This window comes from Ahaetulla prasina, chromosome 8, assembly GCF_028640845.1.
Source record: "Ahaetulla prasina isolate Xishuangbanna chromosome 8, ASM2864084v1, whole genome shotgun sequence".
Classification (NCBI taxonomy): domain Eukaryota; kingdom Metazoa; phylum Chordata; class Lepidosauria; order Squamata; family Colubridae; genus Ahaetulla; species Ahaetulla prasina.
The window spans coordinates 51,255,856-51,271,034 of NC_080546.1; the positions used below are offsets into that span (position 1 = coordinate 51,255,856).

The 15,179-nt window shown below is 34.9% G+C and overlaps 1 protein-coding gene across 1 annotated transcript in view; it reads left to right on the plus strand.

The window, feature by feature from the left end:
* The window catches only part of FAT1 (FAT atypical cadherin 1), a 160,631-nt gene that overhangs the window by 118,295 nt on the left and 27,157 nt on the right, over positions 1-15,179 (plus strand). Inside the window, exons 9-15 of the mRNA XM_058192144.1 lie at positions 1,163-5,236; positions 6,456-6,652; positions 7,567-7,720; positions 8,885-9,118; positions 10,027-10,416; positions 12,850-13,064; positions 13,602-13,739. Coding sequence (XP_058048127.1) covers positions 1,163-5,236; positions 6,456-6,652; positions 7,567-7,720; positions 8,885-9,118; positions 10,027-10,416; positions 12,850-13,064; positions 13,602-13,739 — 5,402 coding nt within the window. The remainder of the gene's footprint in view (positions 1-1,162; positions 5,237-6,455; positions 6,653-7,566; positions 7,721-8,884; positions 9,119-10,026; positions 10,417-12,849; positions 13,065-13,601; positions 13,740-15,179) is intronic.

Here is a 15,179-nt window from a genome sequence, read left to right on the forward strand (position 1 = left end):
AGCTTGCTCCCTGTCACCCAATCTTTCTCTTCTTTCCTTACAAATTCTTCTTCCTTATTTATCCAGAGAACATTGTGGGAGGAAATGTTAAAACTTTCTCAACATTGTTATTTCTGGTCTATTCAGCAACTCTACAGCGAAAGCATTAGGGCAAACATTTTAGGCATATGAAATGAACATTCCTTAAATGCTTGTAATGGCTTAAAGGATTAGAAATGGAATATTCTAAGAATGGCACTCTGTTTATGACTTTCAATATTAAAAAAGGATAATATCAACAGCCTACCCAAATACATAATTTAAACATATTAATAAAAACAGTCATTACGAAGTGGTGGATTTAAAATTCTCTTGCTATGTTCTGTAATTAAAGTATTAGGAAAAATATTTGCTGTCTTAATTTTTGGGGATTTCCTAGGCAGTGTGAAATGCCAGACTATTTTCTGCCATTCAGAAAAAAGCCTATTTGTTCCTGTTTTTATTCAGTAGTCAGAACGAAACTGTCTTTTCTCAAAGTAAAAATTTTAATACAGAGCCTCAAGTCTATACATTTTAATTGGGAGTAATTTAGCTAAAAAATGTTTTAATTAAGCCACTGAAGTGTTTTTAGATTTAAAAATAATGACATAAAAGGGCTGCTAATGAACTACTAATTAAGCTTCAATTGAGACTTGATCAAAGGACATTTGACTACAATTTGCAGGCTGGATTTTGGTGAAAAAATCAGTTTTGAAAATGTGACCATATAAATTAACCTCTCCCCTCCCAAAATATTCTAGATTACTATGGATTTAGAAAAGCAGGGTCAGAGAACTCCATCCATCAGCAGCCCACTACATTCCTATTCTGCACATGGGGGCAAGGCTTTTCCAATGCTTATAGCCCACTTGATTTCTTCTCCTGACTGCATACAATTTCAGGCACTTGCAGAATTCAGCTCCTTTGCTGAATACCAGTTTGAGAGCTTATATGCAAGACTCATTCTAAGTTTTTAGTTTTACTTCAGCATAAAATGCCATGGCATTTAAAGAACATTGTGCTTTATATTATTTGAATCTAATAAGTTGGTGTTCAGTAAGGAACAATTGTAAATCTAAATAAATTATTATTATTTTTCAGATCATTAATTTCCTGTCCTTCTATTTTTCTTTCTCCCAAACAGGAAATATTAGAAATGCTTTCAATATCGACCCAGTCTTGGGTAGTATTACTACCGCAAAAGAATTGGATCTCAGGATTCAGGATGAGTACACTTTGATGGTGAAGGCAACAGATAAAGGGATCCCCTCAATGAATGAAGTTACAGCTGTGCACATTTCTGTCACTATCTCTGACAATGCATTGCCCAAGTTTTCCTCCCAAGAATATTCTGCAGAAATCAGTGAAAACAGCAGCATTGGCAGCTTCATCATCATGGTTATTACACATAGCCAGTCATCTGTAGCCTATGAAATAAAAGAGGGCAACATAGGTGATGCCTTCACTATAAACTCACATTCTGGTGTTATCACGTCTCAGAAGATTCTTGATTTTGAAACCTTGCCTTTTTATAGTCTTATTATTCAGGGAACTAATATGGCTGGCCAGTCCACTAACACCACTGTACTGGTGCACCTTCGAGATGAGAATGATAATGCACCAACCTTTATGCAATCAGAATACACAGGACTCATCAGTGAATCTGCTTCGATTAATAGTGTGGTTCTAACAGAGAGGAATATGCCATTAGTGATTCGAGCTACAGATGCTGACAAAGAATCAAATGCTTTACTTGTCTATCAGATTGTTGAACCATCTGCCCATAAATATTTTGCCATTGATTCTAGTACAGGAGCCATTCGTACAGTAATGACCTTGGATTATGAAGAAACCAATATTTTTCATTTCTCTGTGCAAGTATATGATATGGGAATACCACGCTTGTCTGCAGAATATGCAGCTAATGTTACTATTTCCATAATTGACATCAATGATTGTCCTCCAGTGTTCTCTAAAGACCTATATGAAGCAACTGTTCTAGTGCCAACATATAAAGGAGTAAAAGTTGTTACGGTAAATGCAAATGATCCAGATTCAGAAGCCTTCTCACAACTCATGTATTCTATCACTGAAGGCAACATTGGAGAAAAATTTTCAATCAATTCCAAGACTGGGTGGATAACAGTACAAAATACAACTCAACTAAGAAGTCGGTATGAATTGACAATCAGAGCATCAGATGGCAGGTTTTCAAGCACTACATCTGTAAAAATTAATGTAAAAGAGGCCAAGGCAAATCAGCTGAAATTCACACGTAGTTCTTATAATGCTGTGGTCCAGGAAAATTCCACAGAAGCGAGAACAGTAGCAGTCATCACTGCTGTAGGAAATCAAATAAATGAACCTTTATTCTATCAGATTTTAAATCCAGATAATCGATTTAAAATCAGTTATACTTCTGGAGTCCTTTCAACCACTGGAATGCCATTTGACCGTGAGCAACAGGAATCATTTGATATTGTGGTAGAAGTGACTGCAGAACATAATCCAAGTGTACAATCCATCATTGTACATCTTGTGGTAAAGATCACTATAGAAGACATAAATGATAATGCCCCTGTCTTTGTCAATCTTCCATATTATGCCACTGTTAAAATAGATACTGAAGTTGGTGAAGTGATTCACTATGTCACTGCTGTAGACAATGATATTGGTAGGAATGGTGAAATACAGTATTATTTCAAGGAACATAGTGACCAATTCCAAATAGGGGAAACCGGTGAAATCACACTCAAGAAAAAATTTGACCCAGACACACTAAACAAAGAGTATTGTCTTACTGTGATAGCCCAGGATAAAGGAGAACCAAGTTTGTCTGCTGAAGTTATTGTTCCAATCACTGTGGTAAATAAAGCCATGCCAATATTTGAAAAAACTTTCTATAGTGCAGAAATACCAGAAAATATCCCACTCCATAGTCCAGTGGTTCATGTGCAAGCATATAGTCCAGAGGGGCTCAAAGTCTTCTACAGCATCACAGATGGTGATCCTTTTGATCAATTTGATATCAACTTCAACACTGGAGTTCTCAATGTTATTGCCCCCTTAGATTTTGAGGCCCATCCTGCTTACAAATTGAGCATCCGGGCAACTGATTCATTGACAGGGGCCCATGCTGAAGTGTTTGTGGATATAATAATTGAAGACATCAATGATAATCCTCCTATCTTTACAGAGCAAATATATGCTGCCACAATTTCTGAGGCATCTATAATTGGAACATCTGTTGTACATGTCAGGGCAACTGATGCTGATTCTGGATTAAACAGAAAGATTTCTTACCACTTGGTAGGCAACTTTAGCAGGAACAATGATTATTTTGTTATAGATAGTACGGGGCTCATTCTGACATCAAGGAGCTTGGATTTTGAACAAGCTCAGCAACACATATTGTTGGTAAGAGCAATAGACAGTGGAATGCCTCCACTGAGCAGTGACATTGTTGTAACTGTTGATATCACGGATCTGAATGATAATCCACCAGTGTTTAACCAGCTGCTTTATAAATCTAATATCAGTGAATTGGCTCCTCATGGGCACTTTGTAACATGTGTAAAAGCCTCAGATCCAGACAGTTCAGATACAGAAAAGCTTGAATATTTCATATTAACAGGGAATGATAACATACATTTTGTTATCCATAGCAAGACTGGGGTCATCACTCTTTCAAACATACATAGGCAGACTCTGAAACCAAATTATCATCTCAATATATCTGTCTCTGATGGAGTCTTTAGAAGTTCAGCTCAGGTTCACATAAATGTAATCAGAGCCAATTTGCATAGTCCTGTGTTCAGTCAGAATGAATATGAGGTAGAATTAGCTGAAAATACTCCATTGCATACCCTGGTGACCGAAGTCAAAGCTACAGATAAAGATACTGGCAGTTATGGATCTGTAACATATCATATTATGAATGATTTTGCAAAAGACAGATTTTATACTAATGAGAGGGGGCAATTATTTACTTTGGAAATACTTGATCGTGAAACTCAGGCCGAAAAGGTCATCTATATTAGGTTCATGGCTAAGGATGCTGGGGGGAAAGTGGCATTCTGCAGCATCAATGTCATACTTACTGATGTTAATGATAATGCTCCTTTGTTCCGAGCAACTGAGTATGAGGTCAGTATTGGATCTGATGTTCCAAGAGGTACATCTATCATTAAAGTCTTGGCTTCCGATGCTGATGAAGGCTCAAATGCAGATATCACATACACAATTGAAGCAGATTCTGAACATGTTGAGGAGAATTTAGAAATTGATCATTTGACTGGAGTAATAACTACAAAAGAAAGCTTAATTGGGCTAGAAAATCAGTTTCTTACATTTTTTGTTAGAGCAATGGATGGTGGATCCCCACAAAAGGATTCTAGTGTCCCCCTATATGTTAGAATACTCTCTCCTGAAATACGTTTGCCAAAATTTTCAGAACCATTTTATTCTTATATTCTTTCTGAAGATACTCCTATTGGGACTGAAATTGATATTATACGAGCAGAGCACACCCATACCTTGTTATACAATCTTGTTAAAGGATATATACCTGAAAGAAATAAAGATGATTATTTTGTGATAGACAAGCATAATGGAAGGCTAAAAGTTGAAAAAAGTCTGGATCATGAGGTAACTAAATGGTACCAGTTCTCAGTGCTTGCATATTTTATGAAGGAAAATTATAAAGTTGTCTCTTCTGTAGACATAAGTATTCAAATCAAAGATACAAATGATAATGCACCGATCTTTGAAGCCAATCCTTATGAAGCATACTTAGTAGAAAATATGCCAGCTGGATCAAAAGTCATACGAGTAAAAGCAATGGACCAGGATTCTGGGAACAACGGACAAATTACTTACAAGCTGGAGCCGAACCAGGATACTGAAATCCTAGAGTCTTTTGGCATAAATTTGGAAACTGGCTGGATTACCACTTTAAGAGAGCTTGACCAGGAAAAGCAGGACAAATACCAAATTGTTGTGGTGGCATCTGACCGTGCTGAAAAAATGCAGTTGTCGTCCACCACTGTTGTGGAGGTTTATGTAGCTGATGTGAATGACAGCCCTCCTCAGTTTACTGCAGAGATTTATAAAGGAACGGTCAGTGAAGATGATCCAGTTGGAGGAGTAGTTGCTATAATAAGCACCACCGATGCCGATTCAGAATATTCTAATAAACAAGTCAACTATTTTATTACCGGTAAATATTTAGAAATATATTTAGACATTTTAACTATATGTTTTGTATTGCTACATTACGTGAAACCATCATAACTTCAGGTCTTCTGAATTCTTCCGTTAACCTGAATCTCTGAATCTCTAGCTATTGTTTATTCAACAAAGTTGAATAAACGTGTACACATGTACACACATGCACACACACTATATATAATTTTTATTATGAAACAATTATTTGTATTGATTGTAAGAGTTCCATTACTTAAAAAAATACCACTATAGCTGTCAAATAAGTATTTACAGTTTGGAATGTGTCTAGTATGCATTCAGCAATGCTGATATTTTTTCCCATCCAAAATTATTGCCAGTTGGGTACACTATAAAGAAGGGATTCAAAGCAGGCAATAGTCGAACCTTTAAAGCCTTTAACAATGTTTGAGTAGTAATAGCTTACAAGTCTGCATATTTGTTTGCCCTGCTTATTTAGCAATATATAAATAACCCTTGATTTGATTTTATGGATTTAAAAAAAAAATCCATAAAGTTCTGTTAGGCAATTAATGCAACATAAAAAAATATTAAAAACAGTAAGATAGAAAAGACTGGTATGCCTGGAAAAATAGAAGACACATTTGTTACATCAAATAATGCGTAACAATTATTTGAGGAAAACTTTCATATTCCTAATAGTCTAAAATAGTGTTTTTCAAACTTGGCTGAGAATTCTAGGACTTGGTCCACTCATATTAAAGTTTCCATGTTTGAAAAAAATACTGAAGCATTGGATACATGTTTTTACAGAGGTGAAACTATTTGCATGCAAAACATGCTGAACCAGAATATAATTCTTATTGAAGCAGCATTACATTTTTTCTCAAATACGCTGGTTCAGCTTTTATTTAAAATTGTATAGAGGTATACTCTAAATATAATAAGGTTTATAATATCTTGTATTAATATGGGCTTGTTTTATTGTAATAATTTAAACTAATGATTTCTGTGTATTGTACATGTATCTGGAGAGTGCCAGTTTATCTGCATAAAATATTGGACTTTTTATTAGTACTAGTACTAATAAATTTATTAGTACTAAATCTTTATAGCATGTTGGGGGGCAAGGGATGCCCAGCATTTTCAGTGAATACTTCAGCATCTTCCAATATCATGTTTAGAATTTTTAAGTCTTAAATATATTCATTTTTTTCATGGCATAAACATATATTCTCTTTTTAATTATTTAGGAGGTGATCCATTGGAACAGTTTGCTGTAGAAAACATACAGAATGAATGGAAAGTTTATGTCAAAAAGCAATTGGACAGAGAAGTAAAAGATAATTACCTTCTAAATATCACAGCTACTGATGGGATGTTTGCTGCTAAAGCGGTGGTAGAAGTAAAAGTCCTTGATTCAAACGACAATAGCCCAGTTTGTGAAAAGGTATTGGTCTGGATTTCTGATAGATGTTTATTTCTAACTTGAAAACATTCTGCCATCTAGATAACAAGAATGCTAATGTTCAAACTGAATAATTATTTTGGGGAGAGAAAATTAACAAGTCCCAGAAACATTTTAAGTCAGTATATCTGTTAACCCTAATTTATATTAATAACATCCAGGAAGTTAATCTGATGGTATTCAGGAAACTATTAAAAGACCTGTTTAGTATCACAAGCTTTAGGACAGAATGATGGCTGAGTCCTGTAGGGTTAAAGTGGGGTGAGGCTTAGTTTATCTATTTGGCATCAGGCTGTTTACAATTTTTTTTAAACTTTTAATTGTAAACTATTCAGACTATTGCGACACATGCATAGTATACAGAAAGGAGTAAGAATGTATTGTTTTTTTTAAAAAAACAACAGTTAATACCATATTTTAAAAGTAAAAAGCTTGCTGTTGTTTTCTACAGCAATCTTTCCAAGCTGTTGAAACTTTCTATAATTTTTGACAGTCTTTCATATTATTTGAATATTATAGGACTTATAGGAAAGAGACAGATGGCAGAAAGCTGAAGAGTTTTAATATAGATATGGCAATTTTTTTGATGTGGAAACCATTGGTTAGCGGTTATCATCCAGTCTCTTAAGACAGGTAGTAATAAAGGACTTGGGGCTGAAAGGGGCAGGGCTAGGATGTTTCCCTTGTTATGTTTTCAATTTTGTGGGGGCTGGTGAATCAGAAGAACAGTATGGAACTCTAGAAAACATGTAAGAGTAACTTTTGAATATTTTTATAATTTGTCTCTCACCTTTTCAAATCTTGTAATATCTGATCTTAATAATGCCATGTCTTTTAGTCCACATCTTAAATCCTTAATGTATATTTACTCACAATTATCTTACAAATGCTTTTAGGCCTGGTATACAGACACTGTTCCAGAAGATTCCCCTCCGGGCAAGTTCATCATGCAAGTCATGGCTACAGATGCAGATATTCGTTCCAATGCAGAAATAACTTATACATTATATGGTGCTGGAGCAGAAGAATTCAGACTCAATCCAGACACAGGTAGTATTTAGAAGTTATAAACTTTTATTGAAACCTTAGCTCTTCCTTACTGTTTGTAGGTGTTTGTATAGTTGGTTTTCTGGTGATTTAGGCAACAGAAGGCCATCGCCTCATTAGTTTGGCAGAACAACAGTTATTGAGCATGATTCTTCTACCAATTTGTAGCCACCAAAGACTCTAATGTTGACACTCTAGGAATGGGACACTTGAGTATTGGAGTCACTAATATTTACCTGTTCTCCCAAATAGCTTTAATTTGAGTCTGTCAATTACATTTGTAAGACTACTGTAGCTAAAATCATGAATAAAAAATCTACCTAGCAGAGAAGCCAATCAAAGCAAATATATATTTGCTCGCCTTGCCAACAATTAAATGCTTTAAGATGTTGCTGAATGTTCACCTTCTAGAGATGCCCCACCATCTAGAGATCTGAAATACTTGTAAGCTCAATACTAATGGGCTTACTCTGCAATTAGTCAGTTCAAGATTTTATTTTGATTAGTTTAACATGAATAGCTTATATCATTTTATATTTCTGAACTGTTTTAGCTCTTGGTATTTTAAATTACTTTTATTCCAGAATTATGGTTGGATGGATTTGATTTGCAAGCTGTAAGGTATTCATTATTTATTATGTTCTTCCAGACATAAATTAGAGGGGGGAAATAACTATTTTAGCATAAAGAAAGAAGTGTTACCATGTTGGAAAATCAATCTAGTTATCCAAAGGAAATCCTTTACCAAACTTTTAGTCTGTTTTTTAATCAGGCTCATGGATGGAGATGACACTGCACATTTTATACACTTGCATTTTCAAAAAACCTTTTGACAAAGGTCTTTTATCAGGGCCTTAACCCTTAAGTAATTCTTAGATGGTTAACAACTGAAAACAAAAAAGAGCAGATAAATGGATAGGTTTCTCAATGGAGGGAAGTAAAAAGTAGAGTTCTACAAAGATTTTATTGGTCTTTCTGCTTCTTAAAAGTTGTAAATGTTAGTAAGCAATGAGAACCAGTTTGTGAACGCTACTAAACTATTTGGTATAGTAATAACTACATGTCATTTTGAAGAGATTCAGAGGATCTCTTTAATCTGGTCTATCAAATTATAAATGCAGTTCTTAACATCACATGGTTCCTTTATTTTCACTGCTTCTTTTGTAGGTGAACTGAAAACATTAGCAACACTTGATCGTGAACAAAAATCTGTATATTCCCTTATGGTGAAGGCTTCAGATGCAGGAGGAAGATTTTGCCAGTCTAATATTATTCTGAATATAGAAGATACCAATGATAACCCTCCAGAGTTTACAGCAGAAACCTACTCCATTACAGTGTTTGAGAACACTGAATTGAACACTTTGCTGACAAGAGTTCATGCTACTGATGCAGATGCAGGTATGAGTTATAGAATAATTATTTCTAAAACAAAGTTCTGCTATTTATGCTTTTGCTTGTTAATTATATTTTATAAGTCTTTTTATGACACAATCTATAACTTGCAGATGTGGCTGAGCATAATCTTGCCATAACTCATAGCTCCTGTGCATGTATTGCTACTAGCTACTACTTCTAGCTGGCAGCCAGCGCCTATGTGATTGTGAAGTTTTTCTTACTTTAGATCAGGGGTATCAATTTCAAGGCCCAGGGCTCTGGAAACAGTGAAGGACCAGTCCATGGTGCTTCTGGCAGTGAAAACAGGCTCCCAAGCTCCATTTTTGCTGGCAGAGGGTTGTAGGAGGCTGTGGCAGCCAAAAACAGAGCTCAGGAGCCTGAGCTAGAGTTTTCACTGGCAGAGTACTCTGGCCACCACAGGTGCCCCGGACACAAGTGACATTGAGCTGGCCATGCCCACCCCGGCCCCAGTGGTCAAACACAACCCTGATGCAGACCTCAATGAAATCGAGTTTGATACCCATGCTTTAGATTAAGCTTTGTTACCCAGAATCTTCTGGGCTATGGAAAAACTGAGTGCTTAGAAGACAAAAGATATAATCATTACAAGAATATAAATATAAGTTTTGTGGTTATGGATGACTAGCATATAATTTAACTAGAATCATGGCCAATGAATCCATTTAGACTAAATTCTATGGATCCATGTGCATCTATTGAATTTATGCGTGCATTTTGAAAAAAATAGAGTAAGTTGTGTAAACATCTGTACCGTTTGTTATCTGACACTAGCAAAAAGCAATATAGTAACATTTGAAACTGATAATTGTCATTATTTTTTGCATTGATCAAAGAGATTTATTTGAAAATACTATTTAGAACCTTAATCTGCTATTTCTTCTTAATTGTAGGTTTAAATCAGAAGATTCATTATTCTTTGCTAACACATGCAGATGGGCAGTTTTCTATTGACAAATTCTCTGGGATTCTTAAATTGGAAAAGCCCTTAGACCGTGAGTTACAAGCAGTATATCATTTAATATTGAAAGCTGAAGATGAAGGTTCACCAAGGAAGCTGTCTTCTACTGCTACACTGGTGGTTTCTGTTCTGGATATAAATGACAATCCTCCTGTCTTTGAGTATAAAGAATACAGTGCAACCATCTCAGAAGATGCAATAGTTGGAATGGAAATCCTTCAGGTCTATGCTGCTAGTCGGGATATTGAAGCCAATGCTGAAATCACCTACTCCATAGTGAGTGGAAATGAACACGGAAGATTCAGTATTGATTCAAAAACAGGTAATGGTTCATATAACTACTAATAAATAAGGAAAAATTACTAACATTAACATTGCATAATGGGCTTGCATATATGTGTGCATTTTAAACATTCCTATAATGTGATGTATTAAAACAATACTTTATTTAACAAGATACTATTGTGCTTAAATTGTTTGCTTTTTAAAAAAGCTTTTCTCTGACATCCTCTCAAAGTGATGGTTCAGTTTTATGTGATGCAGTGCTGTCACATTTCCTTTGAAAATAATGCCGGTCCAGAATCATCTACTTTAGTGGGAGTGGGAATGATACATACTCTCACTTTATTGGTCAGTTAGGTAATGTATATTATTTCAGTGATTTTCAATCATACGCTGGTTATATATGATTGAATGACTGGATGACTGAAAATCTCTACAGACTTTTAGCTATACAATTTGGGATGAACACCCTTTGAATAGTGTGGGAGTAGGAATGGATTTCCAGAGGAAAAAAATGCAGACTTCAAGATCCAGGAGCACTCAGGTGACCCTGAGGACACAGATAAACTTCCAAGTGCTTCGACTATCTTCTAAAAGGATGCAAATATCTCTGTAAGGAATATATATCCTTCAATTCCTCACTATCCTGTCAGAACCGAAGAAGCTTCTTGGATGAGAAGCAAAACATCTTCAAAGCAAAAAAAGACCCACTTGCTTCCAGAAAAAGCACCTTTGGGACAACAGTGACCTGAAATCTCTACAGACTTTTACTGACACTAATGGTGATCATGAGAAATGCTGCAAAGATTGTAAATAGTTGTAAATTAGCTATAAAGCTGTTCATTAATATTGCCCAAACAAAAAATACAAACCAAAGCTCCTTTGGTGTTGTCTATAATTTTTTAAAGTGAAGGGATCATGAGACAAAAAAACCTTTTAAGAAATACTCTTCTAATTTTTCTAATACAGCTTAGTTCCCTTATCTCCCCCTAGCCAGGCCACCAAGCCGCAAAGGTTGGGGACCGCTGATATAGGGAACAAAAAAGGGAAAAAAATCATAAACTAAACAAGTGAATAATACAAATTGCTTGAAAATCTTTTTCTATCTATGTATAAATAAACTAAAATAAAAATTCAAATTTATTGAACACACACAAATGCACACCTTTAAAAAAACCCAATCAGGCATTACTATATTATTCCAGTTTTATATGATTTTTATTCTGTGGGCTACATCCAAAGCTTGAAAAATCTATTGTAGTACCTGATATGTTTATGGATTCTATTTATACCAACCAAATGGTTAGGAAACAGAAAAATTACCATTATAAAGTCATATTAATAGGCTGGTGAATAACTTCAAAATATATTAAAGAAGCCACTTCCGAGTTATATTTCCAACAATAAGAGAATTGTAACCAACTTCTTTGAGGTGTGAAAAGAGGAGCATGTACATAATCAACATCAATTTAGATCCAGCTCAATAATGCCAGCATGACAACACATAGACAATACAATTACAAATTGTATGCCATTATATACTTACATTCTGATATCTTCAAATACATAAGTTAGAAACATTTTGTGACATGTCACAGTTGCTCCCTTGGACTTAACTGAGTGGACACTTACGCACATCTTACTTTTAGAGATTAGCAGTAGATTTGATTACAAGGAACGAAAGATTCAAATCCTGTTACAAAGACAGTCTTTAAGCATTCACAGATATAACAGATTTGAGTAATTGCAGATCAACAACTTCCAATGCATAATCGTTGATTACCCACCGTTGCTTTGATTGCTTTAATATTTATTTATTACTGATTGATATCTTTTTAGCAGAAATGCACCATAGAAATAATACTATTGAACATATTATGAACATGATCAGCCATCAGCATGGATTATTTTTAAGAGAGGTTTCTCTCTTTTATGTTACAAACCAGAGACATTTAAAGCTTCAAACCAGTTGTTGTTAGTCGCAAAGTTGTGTCTGACCCATCACGACCCCATGAACAATGCTTCTCAAGGCCTTCCTGTCCTCTACCATCCCCTGTAGTCCATTTAAGCTCACACTGACTGGTCCAGTGACTCCATCCAGCCACCTCATTCTCTCTTGTCCCTTTCTTTGGCCCTAAGTAGTTCCCAGCATTAGGCTCTTCTCCAGTGACTCCTTCCTTCTCAATAGGTGGCCAAAGTATTTCAGTTTCATCTTCAGGATCTGGCCTTCTAAAGAGCAGTCAGGGTTGATCTCCTTTAAGACTGACCTGTTTGATCACCTTGCAGTCCAAGGGACTCGCAGGAGTCTTCTCTAGCACCAGAGTTCAAAGGCCTCAATTCTTTGGCGCCTTCCTTATGGTCCAATTTATGGGCAAACCATTTACTAAACATGAAATAATTTATGAAGCAATTTGAAATTTATCATTGTCATTTTACTTGCTGCAACTATTAGTGTCATTTTCTTTTTTTCTAGGTGGGATTTTTATTATTGGAAGGCTTGATTATGAAATTTCCTCTGAGCATTTTCTGATGGTAGAAGCCACTGATGGAGGAACACCTTCACTAAGTGATGTTGTAACAGTGAATATCAACATAACTGATATCAATGATAATACTCCAGTATTCAGTCAAGACACTTATACAGCAGTAATCAGTGAAGATGCTGAGGTTGAACAATTAATCATCACGGTATGTACTTCCATTCCTAGCTTCCCTGAGATAGTCCTGTGTGACTCTTGCATTTTAGAAGAACAAAAATTATGCTTAAACAGCACTGCGTGAGAGAATAACACTGTTCCATATTTGCTGATTTTTCTGAAATATTATTTTAAGAGCCATGGTGGTGCAGTGGTTAGCATGCAGTATTGCAGGCTACTTCTGCTGATCACCAACTCCCAACAGTTCAGCAATTTGATTCTCACCGGCTCAAGGTTGACTCAGCCTTCCATCTATGTTGCTGCTTAGAGAGTAAACTGCTTAGAGAGTGCTGTAAAGCACTGGGAAGCGGTATATAAGTCTACATGCTATTGTTATTAAACTGAGGATACAGAATATTACAATGCCCTGAATATTGATTCTGCAATATGATTGAATTTATAACTAAGGATAGATTGGTTTAGATAAGAGTTATGAATCGGGAAAATGTTTATTAAATGATTTAAATGATTTGAAAAAAAATCACTGTCTACTTGTTTTGGTTTTAATTGAGAAATGTGTCTCTTTTAGATTCTTGCAGCTGATGCTGATGGGCCTTTAAACAACCGCATTCGATACTCTATTATAGATGGCAACCAAGGAAATCCTTTCACAATTGATCCCACCTTGGGGGAAATTAAAGTGGCTAAACTTCTCGACAGAGAGAAAGTAGGGGTCATACTTAAGATTATGTTTGTAATGATTTTAACAGTATTTCTAGATATTATCTATTAGTTAAGTAGTTTACAAGTAATTTCACCCCTTCATTTTGTCCAAATATTTCTTAGTCTTCAAATACAAAATCCTCAATTCAGTGTTCTTCTTCTTTCAGCAAAAAGTCCATTCTGTAAAAAAGAATAGAAAACCTCAATTTCATAGTTGCTATAATTTGACTACATTAAATAAAATGATTTTCTCTGAACCTAAGAAAAGAATCCAAGGTTGCAGGTATAGTCTCCATGCGAACTGGGTGTCCACATCTTCAAAGATTTCTTTTTTTTCCCCAGAAATTTATTTTTTATTTTTTTAAAAATAAACCACATACAAATCATTTTTGAACAAGGTATCAGTCAGGTACATAATTAAACATAATTCAGATTTCACACACACACACACACCATTGTGTCATTTATCTAATATATTTCCCTTTCCCTCCTAATATTTTATTATTTGCACATTTCTATCATAAAATCTGTTCCTTCCCCCTATCCTGAAATAGCGTTAAATCAAGTCTAATTCCCATATTTTTTACCCCCTTTCTTGTCCTTCCCTTCGTCATTAAAATATTTATCCTCAACACAATTTCCTTCAATCACCATCTTACATTCCACAAAATATAACAATAATTGTGCCTAGTTTCATCAAAAAGAAAAAAAGACCTATAACAAAAAAAGAAATAAAATAAAAGAGACAAAATAAAATCTAAAGAAATTTTCTCTTACATTTCATCAATTTCAAAAGGATCTCCCATCACCAATAACAATTTCCAAATTATCCATTCTTAATAAAAGAGCAAATTAGAAAAAAAGCAAACATTTCTTCTTATTAAAAAAAATCCATACTTATATTCAAATATTCTATTGGAAGTTTTATCCTAAATTATTTCAATTTCATTGTTTATGCTTAAAAAATTTCATATTTTCTTAATTTAAATTCCTTAACACTCCTTTCCCTCTATTCTCACCATTTTTATAATCCTCTAATAATCTTTAATACAGGCTTTAACTTTATTTTTAATATCATACATTTTATATTCTTCACTAGAATTGCTGCTAGCTACTCTTGTTTTTAAAACATTGTTAATATTCCAATTCTGTAATTATCTCTTGCATTCTTACTTAAATGTCATTTGTATCTCTGCTTATTCTTTGATGTTATAAATCTTAAAGGATCAGCCATCTGGTTACAAAGTCCTCTCTTAAGCTTCTTGCAATCGCAAAGACATATCCATCTTCCTTGGAACTGTCCTGAGATCACAGAAACATTTCCATCTTGTATTTCTTTCTCAAGAAGGGCATGGAATGGAATAGAAATAGGAGAGAATAGAATGGAGATAGGGGTGGGGATGGGATGGGATGGGATGCAATAGCAATAGCAATAGGATGGAAT